Source organism: Pseudopodoces humilis, chromosome 3, assembly GCF_049639895.1.
Source record: "Pseudopodoces humilis isolate 2021_Gansu_Grassland_sample_001 chromosome 3, ASM4963989v1, whole genome shotgun sequence".
NCBI classification, from domain to species: domain Eukaryota; kingdom Metazoa; phylum Chordata; class Aves; order Passeriformes; family Paridae; genus Pseudopodoces; species Pseudopodoces humilis.
In genome coordinates this window covers 41,578,811-41,600,937 of record NC_142202.1, presented here as the reverse complement: position 1 = coordinate 41,600,937, position 22,127 = coordinate 41,578,811, and the positions used below count along the sequence as shown (strand labels likewise).

At 35.8% G+C, this 22,127-nt stretch overlaps 1 protein-coding gene across 1 annotated transcript in view; it reads left to right on the top strand.

Moving 5' to 3' along the window:
- WDR27 (WD repeat domain 27) overlaps positions 1 to 22,127 on the top strand; it is a 96,070-nt gene that overhangs the window by 24,459 nt on the left and 49,484 nt on the right. Inside the window, exons 19-22 of the mRNA XM_088053372.1 lie at positions 389 to 486; positions 792 to 913; positions 4,825 to 4,922; positions 14,198 to 14,300. Of these exons, the coding sequence (XP_087909498.1) occupies positions 389 to 486; positions 792 to 913; positions 4,825 to 4,922; positions 14,198 to 14,300 (421 nt within the window). The remainder of the gene's footprint in view (positions 1 to 388; positions 487 to 791; positions 914 to 4,824; positions 4,923 to 14,197; positions 14,301 to 22,127) is intronic.

Genomic DNA, 22,127 nt, shown 5'->3' with positions numbered 1-22,127 from the left:
ACTGTTTTCTCCTAATTTTCTTCCTAATTGCCCTATCATCAGCACATTAAATTCTACACTGAAACCAGTGGGATATCTGCTTTCTGAACATGGGTACTTTACAGACTTTTTTCTCTTCAACATTTCCAGTATACATACAGGAATGTTTTAGAGTTTCATGTCGAGGAAAGATCAATCTTCTGTATATGAATATCATGGGTTTTTTCATCCATATGAGTTTAGTTACCAAGTTTTTTAATAGAGGTTGACAATAAGGCAAAAGATCTGTTGCTTTAATTTTTAATAATGAAAGAAAGCATTTTGGTTTGTGGTTCAGTGGGAGCTTACTGGTGACTACAAATCGTAACTTATTTCATTAACCGTAGCATTCATTTGATATTATTTGCAGATACAAACAGAGGAGTGTTTGCAAATTGGTACAGAAATTTCCCATGACTTCAACAATGGAGATTACCAGTCTTTCAGCAGTAAATGAGTTCTATTCTTGTATCCTTTTTATTTCTTCTTTTCTTTGTTGTCCTTTGGACTTAATGACATGGACATCAGCCAAAGTAAGTAGCATTTGATTATTTACTACTCCTTTTCTATTAGAGTAAAAAAACTTGAAATTTTTTGTGATGTTAAACTTCATCCTTATACATAAATTTTTAGTGCTGTAAGATTTTTGTTGTTGTTCATAGAGCAATAAATAGAACAGAGTTTATGTATCTATTTATTTATCTGTATTTTTATCTGTCTATATGCTTTTGTTCCTTTAGATAAATTTGACTTTAACACAGAGAACTGTACAGATATTGTACTTACAGCTGGCAGCAACCGAGCATTGGAAGTTTTTGATCTCAATGCAGGCTGCAGCACAGCAGTGATACAGGAAGCTCATGTTAGATCAGTCCATCAGATCTGCCAAAATAAGGTATGTACTTTATTGAATTTTATTTGTAGTACCACTAGAACATCAACAACAAAGAAATCAGAGGCTAAAAGTAGAATTGATAGTAACTGACAAGTTTTTATACGTTTGGGAGGATGGGCAAGAACATGAGTCTGTGTGGTAGGTCCATACAAATTTCATTTGTTCTCTAGTGTAAAGGAGGGAGCAGTGAGGCTGATTGAATGATCTTGCTATTAGAGAAGTGTTTATTATCTTTTGCATTACTTGTGCTAGACTGTAATACTGTAGTTCAACAGGAATTTTTTCTTATGTAAGTGTTCTCTTCAGGAGCTCAATCTGACACTGTGTGATTTATTCTGAAACTTTGGAAACAGCAAACAAAAAAAAAAAAATTCTCATTACTACCATAGAAGAGATGACTTAAAACCCCTCATCCTTGCTCTTATTTTTTCCTTGAAGACAGATTTGAGTGTTTGTAGTTTTTATAGTACCATATGTTCTGGAATGCCTGCTGTGTTAGGTCTGGTTGAATGTGGTGCTTCATTCCCGGTTGGAAAGTCCTTGCTTCTGTGGGTTTAAAACAGTTCCTTGTTATTGCTGTTGTAGAACTCTTTGTGGGCTTTCCTTATAGATGTGATCTGGTAAAACACTTAAAACTGTGCTAACTATTTCAGTACTGTTTGTAATGCATAGAGGCTTAAAATTCTGGCTTTTCTTTTTGCTGGGTCAGCTTAGGTATTTAATCATGAAAGACTTTAAAGCTGTGGGCAAGTAATCACTTGGGAAAAAAACCTAGTTGTATGTGGTATAGCAAAGAAAACTGACCATTTTGGAGGACAATTATGCATCAAGGTTCTCTATTTTTTCTCAGTTATATAAAACTAGTACTTAAGATGAATCAATAGGAAAATTACACATCGACTATTTTATTACGTTGGATAGTTTAAAGTTATTAGAGCAAATATAATTTGCATTTTCTTTAAGACGATATGCTAAAATATTTTATAGACATAAATATATGCAGAATGCTGTGTACAAACTACATCCCGCTTAAAGTATGAAACACACTGGAATCTAAGATTCTCTAGTGATGAGACATGATTCAGTGGAAACAAATCTGTGGAGAGAAACAGTTCATGCTGAAGATCCAGTGCCTTCACCCCAAAATTTATGAAGCCTTTCCTTTGTGCTATTCATAGTCTCATTGTGCAAACTAAATACTCATTTGTGATGGCTGTATATATATTCTTGAAGTGCATTTTCTAGTTTAGATTAATGCAAATCAGTTCTCATGTTCCAAGACCGTTTTCTAATTCCACCTGGACAATAGTAAGTGGGCATAATCATTAAATTTACTCTTTAAATGAATGAAAAAGAAAACCCATTTTGAGGGTCTTGGGAGACAATAGGGAAAGTATGTTCCAATTAAATGTGGGAGAAACCTGTTAGAAAATTATAAAATACATGGAATATCCTAGAAACCTAGATGATCAGCATGAGATACTCTTATTTTTGATTTTAGACAGAAACAGCTGTAGCAAGTATATATAATTAGCCGTGTAATTACTTTGATTTTAAATTGTTCTTTTGATCTGTTCTAGAGATTGTTTGCAATTGCCAGTGTGTGAAATACATTTCAACCTGCGCCGTGTGGATTAAACTTATAACAGTCCGTTGCTTTTTATACTAAATTTTAAGAGACATAGTAAAATGAATTTTGATTGAAATATCAAAATCATCTTCCTATCTTAGAGTTTAGGAACATCTGATATATTGAAATAGATGGCAACTTGAGACCAGACCACAAAGTTCAGAGCTTCAGTGTTAATAATATGTTTGTAATGCTGCAAAACATAATCTTTCAACAGGAATCAGTCATAGTGAGCCACAAATATTTGGATGATATTATGTTCTGCTAGCACAGTTATAGAGTACACTCATTTTCACAGAAACAGCAAAATTTTCAGTTTTCTGTTCAGACCGTTTTGTTTCAAAATTCATCAGTCCATTAGTTAAGAACTCTGCTTGATGTGAAGACTGGAAAATGTAATGGGTAACTGGAAAGTTTCAGTCAGTTAACATTTTCCTAACCATAGTTACAATGTTGGCAAAAGTATAAGAGCACCAGAAGATATGGAGTGCTTTCCTATATGTCTTTTGATTGATGCCTTTAGCATAAGCCAGCTGCACTCCTTGGATAACATAAATGGTGCTGATACAGAATTAGTGAAGGAAAGAGGGATTCTGTAGAACCATATCCTCCTTGAGGCCAAATTTTATGTGAAGGTTGCAATGTAGTTAATCTAGAGAGAAGCTGAGAAGGGATTACAGTGGAGGGATTATAGGAGGCTGATGGGGCAGATGAAAGGGATTTGTCTATCAGAATGAAAGGATAGTTTCAAGAGTGTGGGGAATATGCTACATTTTGCATCAGATTCTCATGAACAATAGATTATCATAAATTGATGGACTATAGAAAACACAAAGTGTTTCAAATTCAAATTCGGAAAGTGATTGCATATTATCCCAACTAGTATATATTTTCTTGTCTTCTATATCAATATTTAGTAGCAAATGTAGTTTGAAGATACAAGTGATCACACTTCTTACCTTTAGTTTTTTACTGTATTCTGTGTATTCTATAGTAAAAGAGTAATGCACAAAGTAAATATTTATGCATCTGAAGAACTTTTTAATTTGGACTCTGTGACCAGTGCTGACTGAAGCAAAGGATGGCGAGCAAAAATTTCAAAATTTCAAAAGCACCAAATAGGGTTCTCTGTAACTTTTAATGGATATTGTCCTTTGGACTACTACCATCTTTGTCTTTTGCATTTTTTTTTTTTAATTTTTTTTTTATGGTTATCCAGAGCTAATGTGAGAATGTGTAGACTTTTCTGGGAAATGTGTTGCACAGTACATTTTAATTCATCTCTTATAGCAAGTTATGAACCAGCTTTCATAATGAATAGAAGATTCCTGGCAGTCAAATACTGATTGCAGGAAATTACCTTGAGGTTTCTGTAATGTATTCAGCCAAATCAAGAAAGGGAATGGTAAGGAAAGGAAAGGAAATGTTTTAACTGTTTCAATTTGGTTCCCTGGAGAAAGAAGTTTTTAGCCAGCCAAAAGGCTGGGATTTGCCAGTGTGGATGTTAAAATATCAGAGGTTTTAAACTGGATTTAATTATTTAAAAGTATGAAGCCAAAATTAGTCTTGTGATGAATGAATACAATTGCTACTGAAGTCAATGGAAATTAGATGCATAGCCCAGGGATAACCATGTCTTATAATTAATTGTTGAACTAACCTCTGCTCCCTCCCTTCCACTGTCCTTATTTTCTTCCCTGAACATCCCCATAATGTCTTGTACAATCACAAATAGATCTTCCTCTGCTTCATGTGATGGATCCCATACTCTGATTTTAGTAATCCTCATCAGTCTGTGAGATGCCCCAGACAGCCTGTCTCACTGAGCATCCTGGTGGGTGTCGCCCCTGGACCAAAGGGATCATGGCTGTCCTGGGACAGCACTGAGAAGAGTCGAGGCTGTGCTCCATTTCTCTGACTGGGTTATGGGACTTCCTCCACATGCACACTTTCCTCTTTGCTCCTTTGCATGTGTGCAGGCAAGCTTCTTTTTCACATAACCTAACAAATAGTTGCTGTATATTTCTTAGATGGACTAAATTCTCCACTGAGAGGGTGGTTGGTCACTGGACCAGATTCCCCAGGGAAGTGGTCCCAGCATCAAGCTTTTCAGAGCTCAAGGAGCATCTGGACAATGCTTTTAATCATATGGCATAATTCTGCAAGGAGCAGGGAATTGGACTCAATTATTTCTATGGATCTCTTCCATCTCAAGATATTCTATGATTCTATAAATAATGCCATGAGAATAGTTACCTGAAACTGATTTATTGTTTTACAGGGATCGTCCTTCAGTGCTCAGCAACCTGAAGCTTACAACCTTTTCCTGACCACAGCTGCGGGTGATGGCATCAAACTGTGGGATTTAAGAACACTGAGGTAAGAATGAATTAGGTACCTTGGAATAAAAAGCCATGCTTCATCTTTATTCAGAATTGTCATACTTGCTCTCATATACCAGAGGAAATTTAGATGTGGATTCTGAACTACAGGCTAATTGAAGTTTAATAGTTTCTAGAGACCAAACAAAGGGCTCATTCCTCAATTATAGTTAGTTATATGGAAACCATTAAATATTTATCGCCTGTTTACCCACCTTTGCAGATCTAATCATATGTATATAATAATGCACTGAACTGAATGCTAATGGTAATTCCAAAACAGCATGCCATTATTGCTAAAAGAAGTAAAATCTATGATCTATTTTTAAAAATATAAGCCAACTGCAGCAACATTTTTATAAACCATGTATACATAAATTATATTTATACATGTATAAATTTGCGTGATACATTACCATAAACTCAGAATTAAATGCTACACTGTTGCTAAACACCTTTCAGTGTTGGGAAAGCCTCTGAACAAAGGAATAGACATAAAGGAGGGAACATTGCTCAGGAAGAGTAATATCTGGGGCAAGCTGTGTTGTGCAGGCCAAAAGAATTATGTTTAGAAGAAAAGGGGTTTGGACAGGAGAATGTTTAAGCTTTAAAGAACAATTTCCTATTTGTTTTCTGTGTATGTAAACATATCTATGGAAATATGTCCTATAATTTTTCTAGTACTGAATTTTATATTTGGGCAATGCTTAATGAGCCTTTTATTTATTTCCATCTTTCTGTGGCAAGAATGCATTAAATCTATAGGGGGCATATGTGTTCTTTCCAAGATCACTGCGCTATTACCTTCACTCAATGCCAGAAAGTAATGAAACTAGAGACTGCTGAGGTTGGAATATGTTACCTTCTTATGTTTTTCTAATAAGCTGCTCAAACTGTGTTGCTGAAGAGTAATGAAAAAGTAGAAAGCTTTTCACAGATCACTTATCTGTCTCTTTGTTTCTAAATTCTAATATAAGTAAAGTCAGTGAATGGTAAAATAGTTAAAGTGTAAAATCTGGGCAATCAATTAAATGAATATGTCTTGAGAAGAAGGAACTAATTTATGTATGTTCTTGCTGTATATTTAATTTGGCTGGGTCAGTGTATTCTAATGTCCGCTGTGTTCTATTAGTCAAGCTGCAAAAAAGTAGTTCAAGTCCTTAATGAGAGAGATTTTAAGGGTGCCGGTGAGATACTATGTATATGTGTATATTTGTTACACATTACACAGTGATCAGTACAGAGAATAAATAGAAAAAATAAATAATTGTTTTTTACTTGCTAGCAATTTTCAAGAAAAAAAAAAAGAGCAAACCACATTTTTTTAAATTAAATTTGCTGCCATTGCTCAGACCAGAGACCGAGTATTCTGTACTTTAAAATCTGTTCCTGAGTTCTCAAAAGGAGTAAAACTGTTCAGTTTTTCCTATGTGTTCACCAGGTGTTTTTCACATAAATAAATTTAAAATGTCTACATTTGGAAAGCTCTGTTTGAACTTGGAACAAGTCTCTGCTGAAGTGTTAGGTCTACTATAGTTACACAGACTGAACAGTTTTGCTTATTTTTCTGTTCATAGGTTTTTTCCAATCAAATCCAGTCCATCCCTTGCACTGTTGAGTACTTACAGGAGAGATTAGCTCCTAAACAACCTTATGGTGGGCTAGTACCTTTAATCTCTGAAAGCTGTTGATTTGTAAAGTTGGTGCATCAACAACTGTTTCCAGTCCCTCTGGAATGACCTGTCTTGGTTTCTGCTTTGGGTTTGCCAGAATAGGGTTTGTTTAGTGAAATCTTTGTCCAGTGTTCTTGAAATATAGCAAAGGTAAGTCCACCTTCTCATTTATTCTGTTTGCAGTGTTGTGGATAGTACCACTAACTGCAAGATCTCCACTTTATTGTTTGTTGATTTTGTTCTAAATATTTTCACTAGATGTCCACAGTGAAAATTGTTTTGCTTTTCTTTAATCTGGTTGTTGCCCTCGAGAATGTATCCATTGTTACTTTATTTAACAATTCTGTAAAGTACAAAATTTTGATTAAATAAGAGGAAAAAAATCCCTCCAGCACAGTGCTCCTCAAAGCTGCTGTTGAAAGCATGGGAAATAACTTGCAGAATAACTGCACAATTTCCTTAGACTCTTAGGGCTTCTTTTATTCAGTTTCTTTGATGATGGTTCTTTTTTTATATGAAATGCATTCCTTTTCTCACAACTGACTGAGGAATAATAGCAGGATGCTCAGGTTCTTTTTTGATCTGCATAGATTAAATATTCAAACAGGTTAACCTGGCCTATAGCTTTGTAAGCTTTGAATATAATGATATTTTTGCTCCAAGTTCTACAAGAATTTTGCTATCCAACCTGTGTTATCAAACTACAATATTTTTCCCAGTGAAAAGTCATTTAACTTTTCTTATGTTCTTGAAATTATTTTGCAACTTCCGTTTTCATCATATTTTCTGGATAAGGCTGTGAATTTGTCCATCTCTTTCAGTATTGATGGTCTGGAGGCACTCTGAAATTCCTTCAGAGAGTGCCAGAAAGTCTCATGGGTTCCTCTGAAGGTGGTACAAGAAAAGATATTTTAACTTTCTGATGTTTTCAGCCAACCTCACATAGCCAGGTCATCCTGCCAATAAATGAGGGAATCTTGGACACTGCCAGTGGCTTTTGGATTTAAGCATACTCCTGCTCCATTTGCTTTGAAATGCATGGATTTGTAAAGTTTCATCTGAAGATTTTGAATATTTTTATACTTCTACATTCTCCTCATTTATAACTAAAGCTAAGAAAAGCTCCAGACGATCTACAAAACAGACTTAGGAATAAAGAAGCAAGGAAAATAGTTTTTCTTGGAAGAAGAAAAATATGGCTACTCTTCTTCCAGGTTAGGATAATGAACTATGAGTCCTTCTGAATATATGGTTTAGAGTACAATAATGACCTTCGACCAACTTCCAAGACATTTTGAAGAGCAATTTAAGTCCATATTGTCTAAAAGAATGACTACTTGGAGAACAACTAAAATTATTTTCTCTTGTGTCACTGAAAGCAGTGAACACAAGAGTTAGGCTAAGATGCTGTGGAAATCAGAATGAGAACATTACAGTCACCAGGTTCTTCAAGATTCCCAAAAAAATACTTAGAAAAGCATTTAATGATCAGGATGTACAAAAAGTTAATACATTCTTACATTTTTGAAGGAGTTGAAGAGTTCTTTGTGATAAAATCTTGCAGACTCATTCATCTGTAAGACAAAAGAAACTTTACCATTCTTTCTCATACTGGTGTGTGTACTGAATGTATTATTGAATATTAGAGACATCACTACTCTTTCTGAAGTCAGGAATCTAGCACTGATTTATACTCAGCTTTATCTGTTGTCTCCACCAATTAATTTTAATATCTCAGAAAGTCTGGATTGGAATGACACAAGTTTCTGAGTCCTTTAGACCACAGAGTACAGATACATCAGAAAATTCCAATACACTAAGCTTCTTTGTCTGACAGTCCTAACCTGTGTTTAGTGGCTATGCTCATGAAAATATAGGGCAGTGAGATGTACTTTGGCATCCCAGTGCTGTAAAACCAATACACAGAAAGAATGTAGAAACTTAGGAATTAATGAACATTCCATTCCCTTACAGAGTAAACTCATAACAACAGGAAGTATCAGACTAGACTAAGTACCAGATGCTTTAGTATGTTCATGTATCACTTAAATTTCATATGACAATTTTTAATTCTGCTTTACCAGTCTGGATCCTTTCAATTTCTCATGCCCTCCCACTTGTAGATTAGATAATTCTGTGCTTTAAATGTCTACAAAAAAAGAAATTTATTTTATTAATTCTGTTAGGAGGAAACTATAAATTCATTGTGTTGCACTCTTCATTAAATGCATTTAGAATATTGACTAAACACCTAGTAGCACCGTCTGCTTACTACTCACATTTGCTAGTAAATTTACTTGAATACAAATATCTTCATGACTGGCTGATAATGAGGAAAACTGTGTGTCCAGTTTTCTGCAGCTTCTCTTGCATGTTTCATTCCAAGGAATCCATTTCCTCAAGAGAAGTTTTAGAATGTGAAGTAGTGTAAAATTTTCATCCCCAAGACATATTTCAGATTCCCTGTAAAGCTTTTAGGCACTTATGTGGACCCTCCTTGCTCATCAGTAAATTATGGCTAAAGCCGTAATGCAGTAATGCTTCATCCTACTTTGTGTCAGTAATTGTGTGACCTGACTTGACCTCAGATTTTCAGATGCGTCTTTACTGAAGTTACAGGCTGCACTGTGAGGACCCTCACTGCTACACTGGGCCTTAATTGCTCTGACCAGCCCTAGAATCGCACCCATGTGCTCTCTGCTCCTTGCTTCAGGCTGTAGAAGTCTGTAGAAATGAGCTGATAGAAGCCTTATGAAGTTCAGCAAGGGGAAGTGCAAAGTCCTCTTGGCACCAAATGCAACCTCCAGGCCCCAGTATACGCTGAGTGGGGCAACTAGATGGAAGCTTTGCAGAAAAGGATGCCAAGATGAACACGAGCATGAAATGTGTCCTTGAGGCAAAGAAGGTGTATGATGTCCTGGGCTCCATCAGGAAGAGTGTTGCCAGCAGGTTGTGGGTGGTAGTACCTCCCCTCTTTTTAGCATTGGTGAAGCCACACTGGCTCTATGTGAGCAGTGAGGGTTGGATAAGATGACCTCCAGAACTGCCTAACAACCTCAACCATGATGTTGTTTCGTGATTCTATGAAAATAGCGTTTTTTCTTTACTTGCCACAGAACAGGTGTGGGAAACTTGCTGGAGGAGCTGATGTGATATTGAGCAAGAGAGCAAGATGTACAATAACAGCTGAAATTGAAAATTAATTCAGAAGGCAGGAAAGGGACAGCCGTGCTATGCTGTCACACGTGCTGTGCTTATTACCTTCCCAGAAATGAAGAGAGCGGGGAAGAGTTAGTACAGCCCAATTTGGAAGTCTGGGATGCTGCTTTGGTAGTGTGAGGAGGCAGATGTGGTAGGAGCTAGATTGCTGGTGCAGGTAATAAGAATAGCAGGGACAAGGTGTTAGGAAGAGCTCCCAACACCCAGCACAGTAACATCTATGGTGGCAGGAGCTGCCTGCCTCTGATTCACACTCTGATCAGCTGAGGAATGGAAGTTCAAATGTTGAACTATGATGTTTGCTGCTGAAATCACCTTTTTTCATCTCCAAAAAAAACCAAAAACCAAAAAAGTTAGTGAGTGCTTATCATAGTGACCATAGTGAAGACTTCAGGAATATTGAACTACTTGCACATACTGAATTACTTCAGCAGAATACTCAGCTGCACAATAATGCTTTGATGTATGATCCCAGAGAAAATCAGTTTCACCTTCTTTTAGCCTCTGAAAGAATTTGCCAATTGTATGAAGATAGTATTAGACCTTAAGGCAAAATCTCCAAATAGTGTTATGATGCTGTGCAACATAAGCTCTTCTGGCAACATATTTTAGCAAAAGTCCTGCAGCCACAGGGAACTCATCTCCTACATTTTCTCACAATTGCACTTTGAGACCTTGGGGTCAGACATGCTGTTTGAATTTTGAGATACTTTTCAGTTTGTATCTTCTCTGTGAACTAGCTGCTTGACATCATCCTAAGAAAGATACAAATATACACATACTTAGAAATCGATTACTTCTTGGTTTCTTCTGAACACACGGATCCAATGGTTTGCCATATTTATTTTTTTTAATTTTTTTTTTATTTTTCCCTTGAAGATTTTGAGTCTAGTTATCCAGATTCTGAGGGACAAAAGCGTGTCTGGAGTTCCTCCAAGTTTGGGACTGGAGGTGCATGAAAGTATAGAGGATGGAGAGCACAGGGATGTGGTCCCTGCTGGATGCTATGGTGAAAACATTGGGAGCTCCTGTGTGAAGGGTTTGGTGTTTCAATGAAATGAAACCCACGTGTACAGTATATCTAAGGTAGCTACTACTACTGTCAAGTTATACTCACATTTTTCAGAGCCTTAGTAGATCTGCTGGTACTGAAGAGTCTGTGAACAAATACAATTGAGTACAGGCACAAAGTAACAGAAAACAAATGAAAGTGGTTTAAAAAAACAAAAAGCAACAATCTTTTGTTAGCAGGTTTGGTTTTTTTTAATGCATCAAGTAGAATGAAATAGACTTCTTTGTGAGAGTATTCTCTTATTTATAAGGAGACACACATTCCAGTATCTTTCTCTTCCAAAGACAGAAAAAAAAATAGTACAGTTTTTATAATATTATTCATGGTTTTTTGCAACATAAAAAGATACATATTTTGTAATGTAGATTAAAAGATGTACGATGGAGAACATAGAGAAAACTTGGCTGTTTGCTGTCCCATGCAATTACCAGATGTTTGTCATGGTAACCCCTGAAAAGCTCTGATCAGAAAAGCATTCTGAGGAGGCTGGAGAGCATGCCAGCTGGCAACGTAAAGCCTGCAATAGCCAAAATAATATGGATCACCACCTGTTGCTACTTTAAAAATAGAATGAAAGAAACAATGCCTGAAAGAAGACAATCCCTAAAATAAGCTAAAATCACACACATAGTATCTATCTAATAATTCTATGATTTTTTGTCCACTTTTTTCCCCATTGCTGTGATACCTGTAGATATCTGGAGTTATTAGATTGAGTAACAAAATTTTTACTTAATTCTGTGGCAAGTTTAATTGGTATCAGTTGTTTGGTTTTTTTAAAATTTCTTTTTAAAGTAGGATTTTGAGAAGTTGGGGAAGTAGCTGAATTTGTAATGAAACATATATCCTGATATAATGGAAAAGTTGAACCAGAAAACAATTAAGAAAATAGAATCCAAGATATTGGTTATTCCTGTGGCTGCACTAGCACAAGAAAAGGACACTATCCTGTGACTATTATATACTACTTTATACTACTTTATACAAAGTATATACTACTTTATATATAGTATATATATATACTTTATACTACTGCAGTATAGCAGAGAAAAGATCAGTGAAAACATTAGAATCTTGTTAGTTCTTCTGTTAGTTCTATTTATAGGTGAAATATTCAAGTTATTGGTCACAAACACAGAGGAGTTTCTTTTGAGAGAAAGCTTTTTGCAGTGTTTTATTAGGAAGCTCTTCTGTGAAGAAGACTCCATTGGGGAAATTATCTTTTACAGGCCTTGACAATGAGGTCTTAAACATTTGGAAGTAGTCCTGATGACTAGTGCTCTACTTAAGGAAGAATGGTGAACCTGAAGTCACCTTCAGGAGGGACAGCAGATATGAATTTTGTTTTTTTTTCTCATGAAGAAATTTCTTTCACATGATATGATGTATTACAAGTATAAGGTTAAAAAGAATTTTTTTTCCTATAATACTCTATGAAAAAGCACTTGGAAGAAGTTGTCTCCCTAAAATTTGCAAACAGTGCAACTGGGACTCAAGGCTAAGTTGTAGGAGTTGGATGTAGGATGAATAATGTTGTGTGGAAGCTAACTGAGGAGGAAAATGCTGAGGAGACTGAGGTAGCTAGTATTCTCCTTTGGTGTCAATAGAAAGCTTGAACAAGGGCAGGTTATTCAGTAGACGAGATGTGGTCATTGGTTATCAAAAGTGAATATTCACGTAACAAAACTGAAGGTGAAAAATGTTTTTACATCTTCGTCACAGTAATTGGCTGTCTGCATAAGTTGCTTCTCTTGAACTGTAGTGTTCTCTTGAGATATTTTAGCAGTTTGGGGATAGAATTTGTCTGAGGTGAAGTGTCTGGTTACTGTATGCTCAAAATGTTTGTTAATATCACTAGTTTTGTTATACAGAATACAGTCAAGTTCAGAGTTAAATAATAATTCTGAAAAAGTTAAATAAAATTATGTATTTTCATGTACTTAAAAATGTCTCTTTTATGCTTTAATAAACAATAGCAATTAGATCAGTCACAAAGTAATGTTTTTATTTAAGTATGTCTGTTTCAACCTGGGCAAATGAAACCAACTTGGCATTTAGTGCATTCTTACACATACATGCGTGTCTACAACAGAACAATATGGTATAAAAATGTAGAGCTTTCTGCACATAGGTTCACTTGACTGAATTTACATAGCTTCTGTGATTTCACTGGCCAGGAAAAAGTGTATATCACAGGAGTTGGCAGGAGATTTTACTATTTCAAATTTGTTCCTGGACTTAGCATGTATTAAAAAAAAAGAAGAGTATATGACATCTGCATTATGGTGAAGTATGTGAATTTGCTTTGTAAGAAGGGTAGGTTGACAGCATTCATAAAAAGGACAAAAGAAGAATATAGCTTATTATAAGTCTGTTTTAAAATAATACCTCAAAGGCATAAACTTCTGAAATGAGGTATACATATGTAAATTACAGCTCTGAATGGTGTTGAAACTTGTATTAAAATGTCTTTTAATATTGAGGAAACTCTAAATATTGTTTTAACATTAGTTTTGTGGTAACTGCAAAGCTATCATGGTTCTTTACAACCATGTGGTGTTTTTTAGGTGGATATTAATCTTCATCTCATGAAAAATATTATTTTTAAATGGCCCAAGTGTGCTCAGCTATTTAAAACTTACTCTACAATGCTTGCAATATTAACATGAAAAGTAGAAAATTTACTCCTTGCATTAATTTTAAATCCATTCCTTCTTTTAAACTATTTTAACACAGATAGGTAAGAAGTTATCTACAGTTATAGGAAAGAGAGAGAGAGATTTTTCACTTTGTTGTTTGAATATTGTCTTTCTTGACTTACTATATACAATTACTTAATGGAGTAGAAATGTAAATAGGTAACAAAGGTTAAATATTCAGATTTGGGGGTGAAAAAAGCAAGCAATAATTATTTATATTATGATTCCAGATATTGCATCTTCATTTGATATAAATAACTTGAGGGAGATGTATAAATCTTCTTGGAGCAGACTTTGACAACACCTTCCCTTTAGGTAACTGATAGGGATCACAGCTCCTAGTTTCTAATTATTAATGATGTTTCTACCCCTGTAAACTAAACAAGGCCAAAGCATGGGCTTGGTCATTGTCCTGGTGCAGTTTTGTCTGTTAATTTTATTTTTAGTCTTTAATGTTCTTTAATGTCTTTCAGTCTTGACAAAATCATACTGCCAGTATATTAGTGAATTTGTAGACTAAGAAAAACATTAGACCAGGAGGATTTAATGAAAATGACAGTAAAAGAGGTAATTTTTAGCTGGTGTTAATAACACTGAAACTTCTCTGTAGGTGTGAACGTCGTTTTGAGGGGCACAGTAGCCGCTGCTATCCATGTGGAATTGCAGTGTCTCCCTGTGGACGCTTTATAGCCAGTGGATCAGATGACAAATATGTAAGTAATTTTTGCCTGTTTTCCTCCTAAATGATAGGAATTACTCATATTATACCTAAAAGAGTCTTTTCAGAGGATTCTAGGATTCATCTTAATGTGCATTACTGGAGTCTATGATACTTCCATGTAGTTCCTTCATATGTAGCAGTTACATATGATTAATGACTATTTTGTCTGAAAAATCCCAGAGTAGCTAAATCTTAGCATTCAAAGTAATTCTTAAAAGATTGTTTCTATAGGTTTCCATAATTGACTCTAAATTGTCATGTGCCATCAAAGATGAGGAGAATGGTGTTCCCTGTAGCTCAGCTTTATGTGTTGTATGACCACTAGGAACTCTGTAGCAAATACAAATCAATTTACTTAAGCTCCCAAATACAGGATGATGAATCTTTTAATATGGCTTTCTTATGAACCAATCAGCTGAATAAAAAATGAGAAGTCATTCAACTGTAATTATGTGTATGCACATAATTACATGTGTTATGCAACTTTTGTGTATGCATTTTCTCCCCAGACAGATTCTCTTCTGAATTAATGTCAATCATATTTAAATTATTTAGAAATTAATCCTGAGTGAAAGGTATTGCTACCTTTTTGAGTTTTTGAATTTTAATTCAGTAATGCCTCCATTGTTGGCATAATGTTTTTCTTGCTGTTTGTGAAGAGGTGGATGATTGCTAACTTGTACTATAGGCCTTTGAAACTGGACTGGGGTCAGGTTGATTGCAAACACATCCTTTCAAAACAGCTGGGTAGGAATGCTGTTTAAATTTATTTTAGGTATTTCTAGGTTAATCATCAGAATATGACACAGGGTTTCTGGTCAACTTCAAATTCAGAGCAAGAGGAATTTACTCCTCTGTCTAGGTTTGAAATACTGACTCAAATAATGTGTGAAGGTTAGAGATTTTATTGGCAGATTGCTGGATGTTTGGCAATAGGTATTGTGTTCTTGAAATTTTTATGATAAAACATATTTTTCAAATTTCTGGTAAATAGCATTTCAAAATGTGGCTTGCAATACAAAAGAAGGGCTTTTTACTTTGTGAAAAAATGCATCTAATATTCTTCTCAGGTCATGATATGTATGATATACTAACATATTTATTAGAGGTTACTAATTAAAGTTGCTTTTGAATCATATAAAAATAGGTGCAGTCACAAGACCTTTTTGTCTTCTCTTTTGCATTAAGTATTTGTTTGGAATTAGTGCTGAAAGAAGAAAAAAAGACAGCATGATTTTATCCTTACTCTAAATTCTTGTCATGTGGTGGGTCATCAAAGGAAGCTGAATAGCTGGCATGCGTCCTGCTCCAGTTGGCATGTGGTTCCTGGAGGGCACAGTGCCAGTCAATACTTTTTAGTGTGGCTCCTGGGTTGGAATTTTGCATAATTTGAATCCTATGTCTGTAGAGAACTTTCATTGTTCTTCTTGTCCCCTCAGGAGAACTGAGTCAAGGTTTGGACTCTTGCTTATACTGTACTGTAAAGACAAAATGCAGTTTTGGGGCATTTTTTAGGAGGCTTCCCTTTGAAGTGTTGAGACTGGATATACTTTTGTGCTTCCTTTTGAAACAGAAAATTGAACGTGGCACTGAATAGTCCATTCATATTTTTCCACTAATAACATCCTGATAGATGGCTTAATGTGTGACTGGGACAGTTTTAATAGTATCAAGAAGTCACATATTTCTGAAGGTTATAATGAATGAATGAATGTCTACTGAAATAAGCTTCATAAAAATCAATAGTGTGGATACAAAGCATTATCTTCAAGAGAAGCACTCTGAAAATAGGTTTTGTAGCTTTCCACTGAGAAGCAACTGCTTCTTCAGTCATCTTGGAGTTTACTTTGTCAAGTGCAATTCTTGCACCCTGTAGTTAACAAATGTGATTCATTTTAAAGCCAAAAGAGGCATAATTGAAATATAATTGAGAGAAATTGACCTTAAACTGCCTTTTGTATTTCACAATATCTGAAGTATTTGACAGAGAGGAATATGTTGTCTACACTGGTTAATGGCAAAATCACATTCCTACAGGACATGGAAACAGCAAACCAAAATATGTTATTGTAAAAAAGGAGATGAAAATTCTATCTGCCTTTTTTTCTACTGTGAGGGTATATGACCTGTTTTATAGAAGAGTTTGATGTAGTTTGATGTAGTGGCTGAAGTAGCCACTTGGTTTTATCTGAACTGCTCTCAGTGTGAGATTTGTAGACACTGTAAATTGGGGTTGAAAGTGTTTCCATAACTGATTACTCCAACTTCCACTAAAAGAACCTTTACCAAGACCTGTGTAAGACCAGACAGTCTGATCAAGCAGATAACCTGGTTTTGAACTGTGATTGTTCTTTCCATAATTAGTTGTGACTAGAAAATATAGAATGTTAACACTTGCAATATCAAACCTTCTCTACATCCTAAATAGCCTAAGGTTACAATTGAATTTTGCTGACTTTTGCTTAACTGAATACACATAATATTGTAATTTCTAACCATTTTACAAGTGGACAGTCTAAGGTTTCTGACTATCAATTTTATTAAGGATGCTGGACAAATATACTCTAATTTGGTTTAGATTTCCATTTTGCTGGATTCTGTACAAAAATGTTTACCTAAAAATTTGTTGACTAAAGCAATCTTAGTGTAAAAAGAAAAGAAATGTCTGGACAGTGTGAAATGCTACTTTTTATAATAAAAATAACTCATTTTCTTTCTGTGCCATGTAGTTCTAGTTAGCTGTTTTACTTTATGTCTAATTAGGCACTAAATTTTTGTCTTTGAAGACCTTAGGGCTCTCTGAATAAATTCCAAGTTTTCAGAAATGAAGTAGGGAATGAAGGAATAAATATTTATCTCTTTAATAGCTTTCAGACTCTTTCTTATTAGCTGTCTTTGAACTGGAGCCTCTAAGAGGCACATTTTGACCCTAGTGCTGAAATTGGATTTTCTAACATAAAACTCTCTGTCCATGCCAAATCTCAAAGCCTGTGCGCGTAGCTCACACAGATTGACCCATATCACAAACCCAGAAATTTTTCAGCATAGCAGGTTGCTGCATGAATAACAAAAAATACATGGGTAATGTATGAAGTCATCTTCCTTTTTTTTTACACTTTTCAACAAAGTCTAGGATTTTGCTTACAACACTGTCTTTGAAACACATTCTAAATCCAAGATTAAATTCATACCTTCCAACTGTGAAGGCACCAAATCTTGAGGCCTCACAGGGCAGCATCATTGAAAGGAGTAGCAGGAGACAGGATAAAGCAATTTGATTCTTATACATAACATCAGTCTAATAACCATTTGTGAGTCCCTGAATATTAACCTTCATGCAAAATTGATTTTAGAGTAAGTTCTCATTATAAAGTGATGTTGGAAAGGGATGATGGTCTGGGGACATATCCAAAGAGTTTTGCAAACCTGTGAGGGGTGGCTGGATGCAAACCCAGACCTGATATTGTTTTCAGGCTGAGTTATTTTCAGATGCAAGATTCTGCGTCAGGCATAACACAAACTGTAGAATTTGTTTACAGTTGACACCTTAGTTTAAGTAGCTACAGAGATTGATATTCCAAATAAAATATCAGTGTGCTGAGCAATATGCTATAATGTTTTACTACCAGAAAAATACATTTGGAGGTTGGGCTGCCAGTTCTGTGCATCTGCTCCTCTTGCACTGCACTGCTTCCTAATATAATCATTGCCAAGAAGATTGTATTTCTCAACCCTAACAGATATATTACTAGTCACATTAGTATCTCTGTGGCTCAGTTCTAATTTATAAAATGGAGACTAGCAATGGTATCTTCTCTTCTCTTCTCTTCTCTTCTCTTCTCTTCTCTTCTCTTCTCTTCTCTTCTCTTCTCTTCTCTTCTCTTCTCTTCTCTTCTCTTCTCTTCTCTTCTCTTCTCTTCTCTTCTCTTCTCTTCTCTTCTCTTCTCTTCTCTTCTCTTCTCTTCTCTTCTCTTCTCTTCTCTTCTCTTCTCTTCTCTTCTCTTCTCTTCTCTTCTCTTCTCTTCTCTTCTCTTCTCTTCTCTTCTCTTCTCTTCTCTTCTCTTCTCTTCTCTTCTCTTCTCTTCTCTTCTCTTCTCTTCTCTTCTCTTCTCTTCTCTTCTCTTCTCTTCTCTTCTCCTCTCTCTCTCCTCTCCTCTCTCTCCTCTCCTCTCCTCTCCTCTCCTCTCCTCTCCTCTCCTCTCCTCTCCTCTCCTCTCCTCTCCTCTCCTCTCCTCTCCTCTCCTCTCCTCTCCTCTCCTCTCCTCTCCTCTCCTCTCCTCTCCTCTCCTCTCCTCTCCTCTCCCTCTCCTCTCCTCTCCTCTCCTCTCCTCTCTCCTCTCCTCTCCTCTCCTCTCCTCTCCTCTCCTCTCCTCTCCTCTCCTCTCCTCTCCTCTCCTCTCCTCTCCTCTCCTCTCCTTCTCCTCTCCTCTCCTCTCCTCTCCTCTCCTCTCCTCTCCTCTCCTCTCCTCTCCTCTCCTCTCCTCTCCTCTCCTCTCCTCTCCTCTCCTCTCCTCTCCTCTCCTCTCCTCTCCTCTCCTCTCCTCTCCTCTCCTCTCCTCTCCTCTCCTCTCCTCTCCTCTCCTCTCCTCTCCTCTCCTCTCCTCTCCTCTCCTCTCCTCTCCTCTCCTCTCCTCTCCTCTCCTCTCCTCCTCCTCTCCTCTCCTCTCCTCTCCTCTCCTCTCCTCTCCTCTCCTCTCCTCTCCTCTCCTCTCCTCTCCTCTCCTCTCCTCTCCTCTCCTCTCCTCTCCTCTCCTCTCCTCTCCTCTCCTCTCCTCTCCTCTCCTCTCCTCTTTAAAAGAAGAGTTTAGATGAGGCCTGTCTCAGTTTGTTACTGCTGTAATCAGGTGCTCTGATCTTATTTATATGAAATACTTCCATCCCTGTGTGTCTGTGGTGTGATAAGCTTTAAAATTGCATCTATTAGGTTGAAAATTGCATAAAACTATCTAGATACCAAGGAAGAAACATCCCAGGAAACTCCAAATGTGAATGATAAAATTGTGTGGTTGATTTTCTCCCTTTAAGAGCCCACTTCATTTTTAGGTACTAATAATATTAGGTAAAAGACTACCTTGAGGGAGTTGGCAAAGATATTCCGATATAGTTGTATGCAAATGGAAGAGATAGGACTACTTAATAGTCTAAAATGCTTTGTTCCATAACCCTTTGGAGTGTATCTTGGAGGCATCACTGAGGTTTAAATTAGGTACGTTTGATATATGATATATGATATATGATATATGATATATGATATATGATATATGAAATATGAAATATGATATATGATATATGATATATGATATATGATATATGATATATGATATATGATATATGATATATGATATATGATAAAGTATGCTTTAATACTTTATTGGAGAAAATAGAAAGATACTTTCTTTACAGGAAAATTCCTTTAGGAAATGTATGATATTGGAATTGTATCTTATTTATCGTCTTGGTCTACACTTCATACCAGAGGGCTTGCAGAACAGAATGTATTATATGAAATGGTGGTAGCAACTATCTGAAGTATTTTGGTTTTCAGTGTGATTGGTATTCCAATTTTGCTTAAGTTTTATCTTATGTGTCCATACTGTTTAACTAAGATAAGCTTTAACAGGAAACATCTGGAGAAGACAGCATTAGTCATATTTACTGTGGAAAAGGCAGGACTGACATTGCTTGGCAGATCCATAGCAGAGAATGAAAGACAGAGACTGTGACAGCCTCTATGCCAGCTGTTTATGGACAAAATCTACCCCTTTCCAAAGAGGAACATAGTTTTGTTTTAGTCTTGAACCTGAGGCTTTTGAATTCTTGGGTAGTGTGTTTGGCTGTTAGGTCTATTATCCTAGAAGTGAACAGATAAATATTGTTTTCTTAATCATACAGTCATGACTTTGGGTATGCTGTTACTTGACTGTCTTTTTGGGTACATCTTTGAAGATGACTGCAACTCTTGGCCTTGGTAGGTTATTTTATGAACCATGGAGTTATGTGAGTATGAACATGTTAATTGTTCATGTGTGCTTTTTGGTCAGTTCAGGCTTTTGTGTATCTAGGCCATTACACCTCAGACCTGACCACCACAAAACCAGATCAGTAGCTGAGAGAGGTGGAGGATTTTCTGATTGCTATAAATGTATTGTAATTTAACTTATACTGAACAACTTTTTCTTTTTTTTAAACTGCATTTTATGAGTCTGTAATTTTTTACTGTGTTAACATTGAATTTTGCTAATGTTTTTAACAGATAGGAGGAAGTGTGAGAAATTAGCCTTATTGATAAAGAAAACTAATTTTGTGAAAAATACTCCATGCTCAAATATCCTTGTAGACAAAACAGAAAGCTGAAGTAGATATGAATACCCAATGTTCATTTTGGAATGCATACACCAGTGAGGTGCTAAAAATATATATATATATATGATTTCATATCCACAGGGCTTGTATTTTCCATATGTGTACATCATGGTCTCAGTTCTTGACAGTAGTTGAATTTTGGGTATCATTGGTACATCTGGTACAAAAATCTGGTTAAAAGTCCTTTGCAGCATCTGGGTCCTTCAGTACTTCTGTCCAAAAGTCAGCACCAGCACACAAACAGGAAATGCAATTATTGGTACCGTTGATACAGAGGAGAATCTTGGCAGCAGTCAGAAAAGAGCCAAAGTGGGTGTGATACAACCATGTTGCTTCATAGTGAGCGGTGAGGTAAATTTTCTTAGAATAAAATCTTCAACTTATAATTCTGTACTCTAACAACCCTACATGTGTTATAAAAGTAAAGGCAACCTAAATTCAGTGGTGCATGGTGCTACATAAATTTCATGTGAAAACAAATAAAAACAATCACATACATGAGGCCTTAAAATTAGCAAATTAAAGAGAAACTGAATTGGCAAAAATTACAATTTGGAAGCTTCATGAAATGGTGGCTTAGAGAGGGAAATCAGATATGGTTTATGTAATTCTTTATGGTGAGAAAAACTCAAATGTGTTAGCTATAACTGCCAGGAGACTGATACATTTGAAAAATATCCCCTGCATCTTGAAAGATTACTGATATGTATAATATTAGCTATTTCAATAATAAAGAGCATTAATAACTCTAAAGAGCATTAAAAACTAATATTTTTAGTTATTTCAAACGAAATCATATGGAAACTGGGATCTTATAGTACTGACTACCAGGAAGACAGCCTCCATAAGTGTCTTAAAAAGGAAAGGGACTGTGAGAGGGTGTACTGTACTCAACATTTTGGTGCCATGCTTGATTAGACTTTCCATGCTACCATGTGGTAAGTGTATAAGATATCTTGGGACTGAAGAGCATTAATCAGTGCTTAGGATACTTTTGAAATCTGTTTTATTATGTGTGGATTTGGTACTGATACCATACTATACTTAAGGTAGTCTAACACTTTCCACTATAATTCTGTTTTCAGTTGCTTATAAGTAAGAATATTTTGGGCTGAAACTTTCCATGCTCTGTGTCTGCTTCAGGTTTATTGTTATTTTTCTTTAGTGTAAATAGTTCAGGAGCTTTTTTAGCATGACAGAGGAAAAATACCTGGTTGAATGGAATATGTGCCGCAGTATAAACAGGGAATGATGGAGTGCAAGTCAAACACTTACATAATGTATGGGATTATGCATCAAGTTTGATGGGACTGATGGAAGCAAATGGCCAATAATGCCTTTTTAATAACTGCAGAAATATTTTATGAAAACATGTTATTTACTTATTTTTTTTTATCAAGAGACTTTAACATTTTTATATTCTGTAGCTCATTTGAAATATTATAAAAAATAGTCA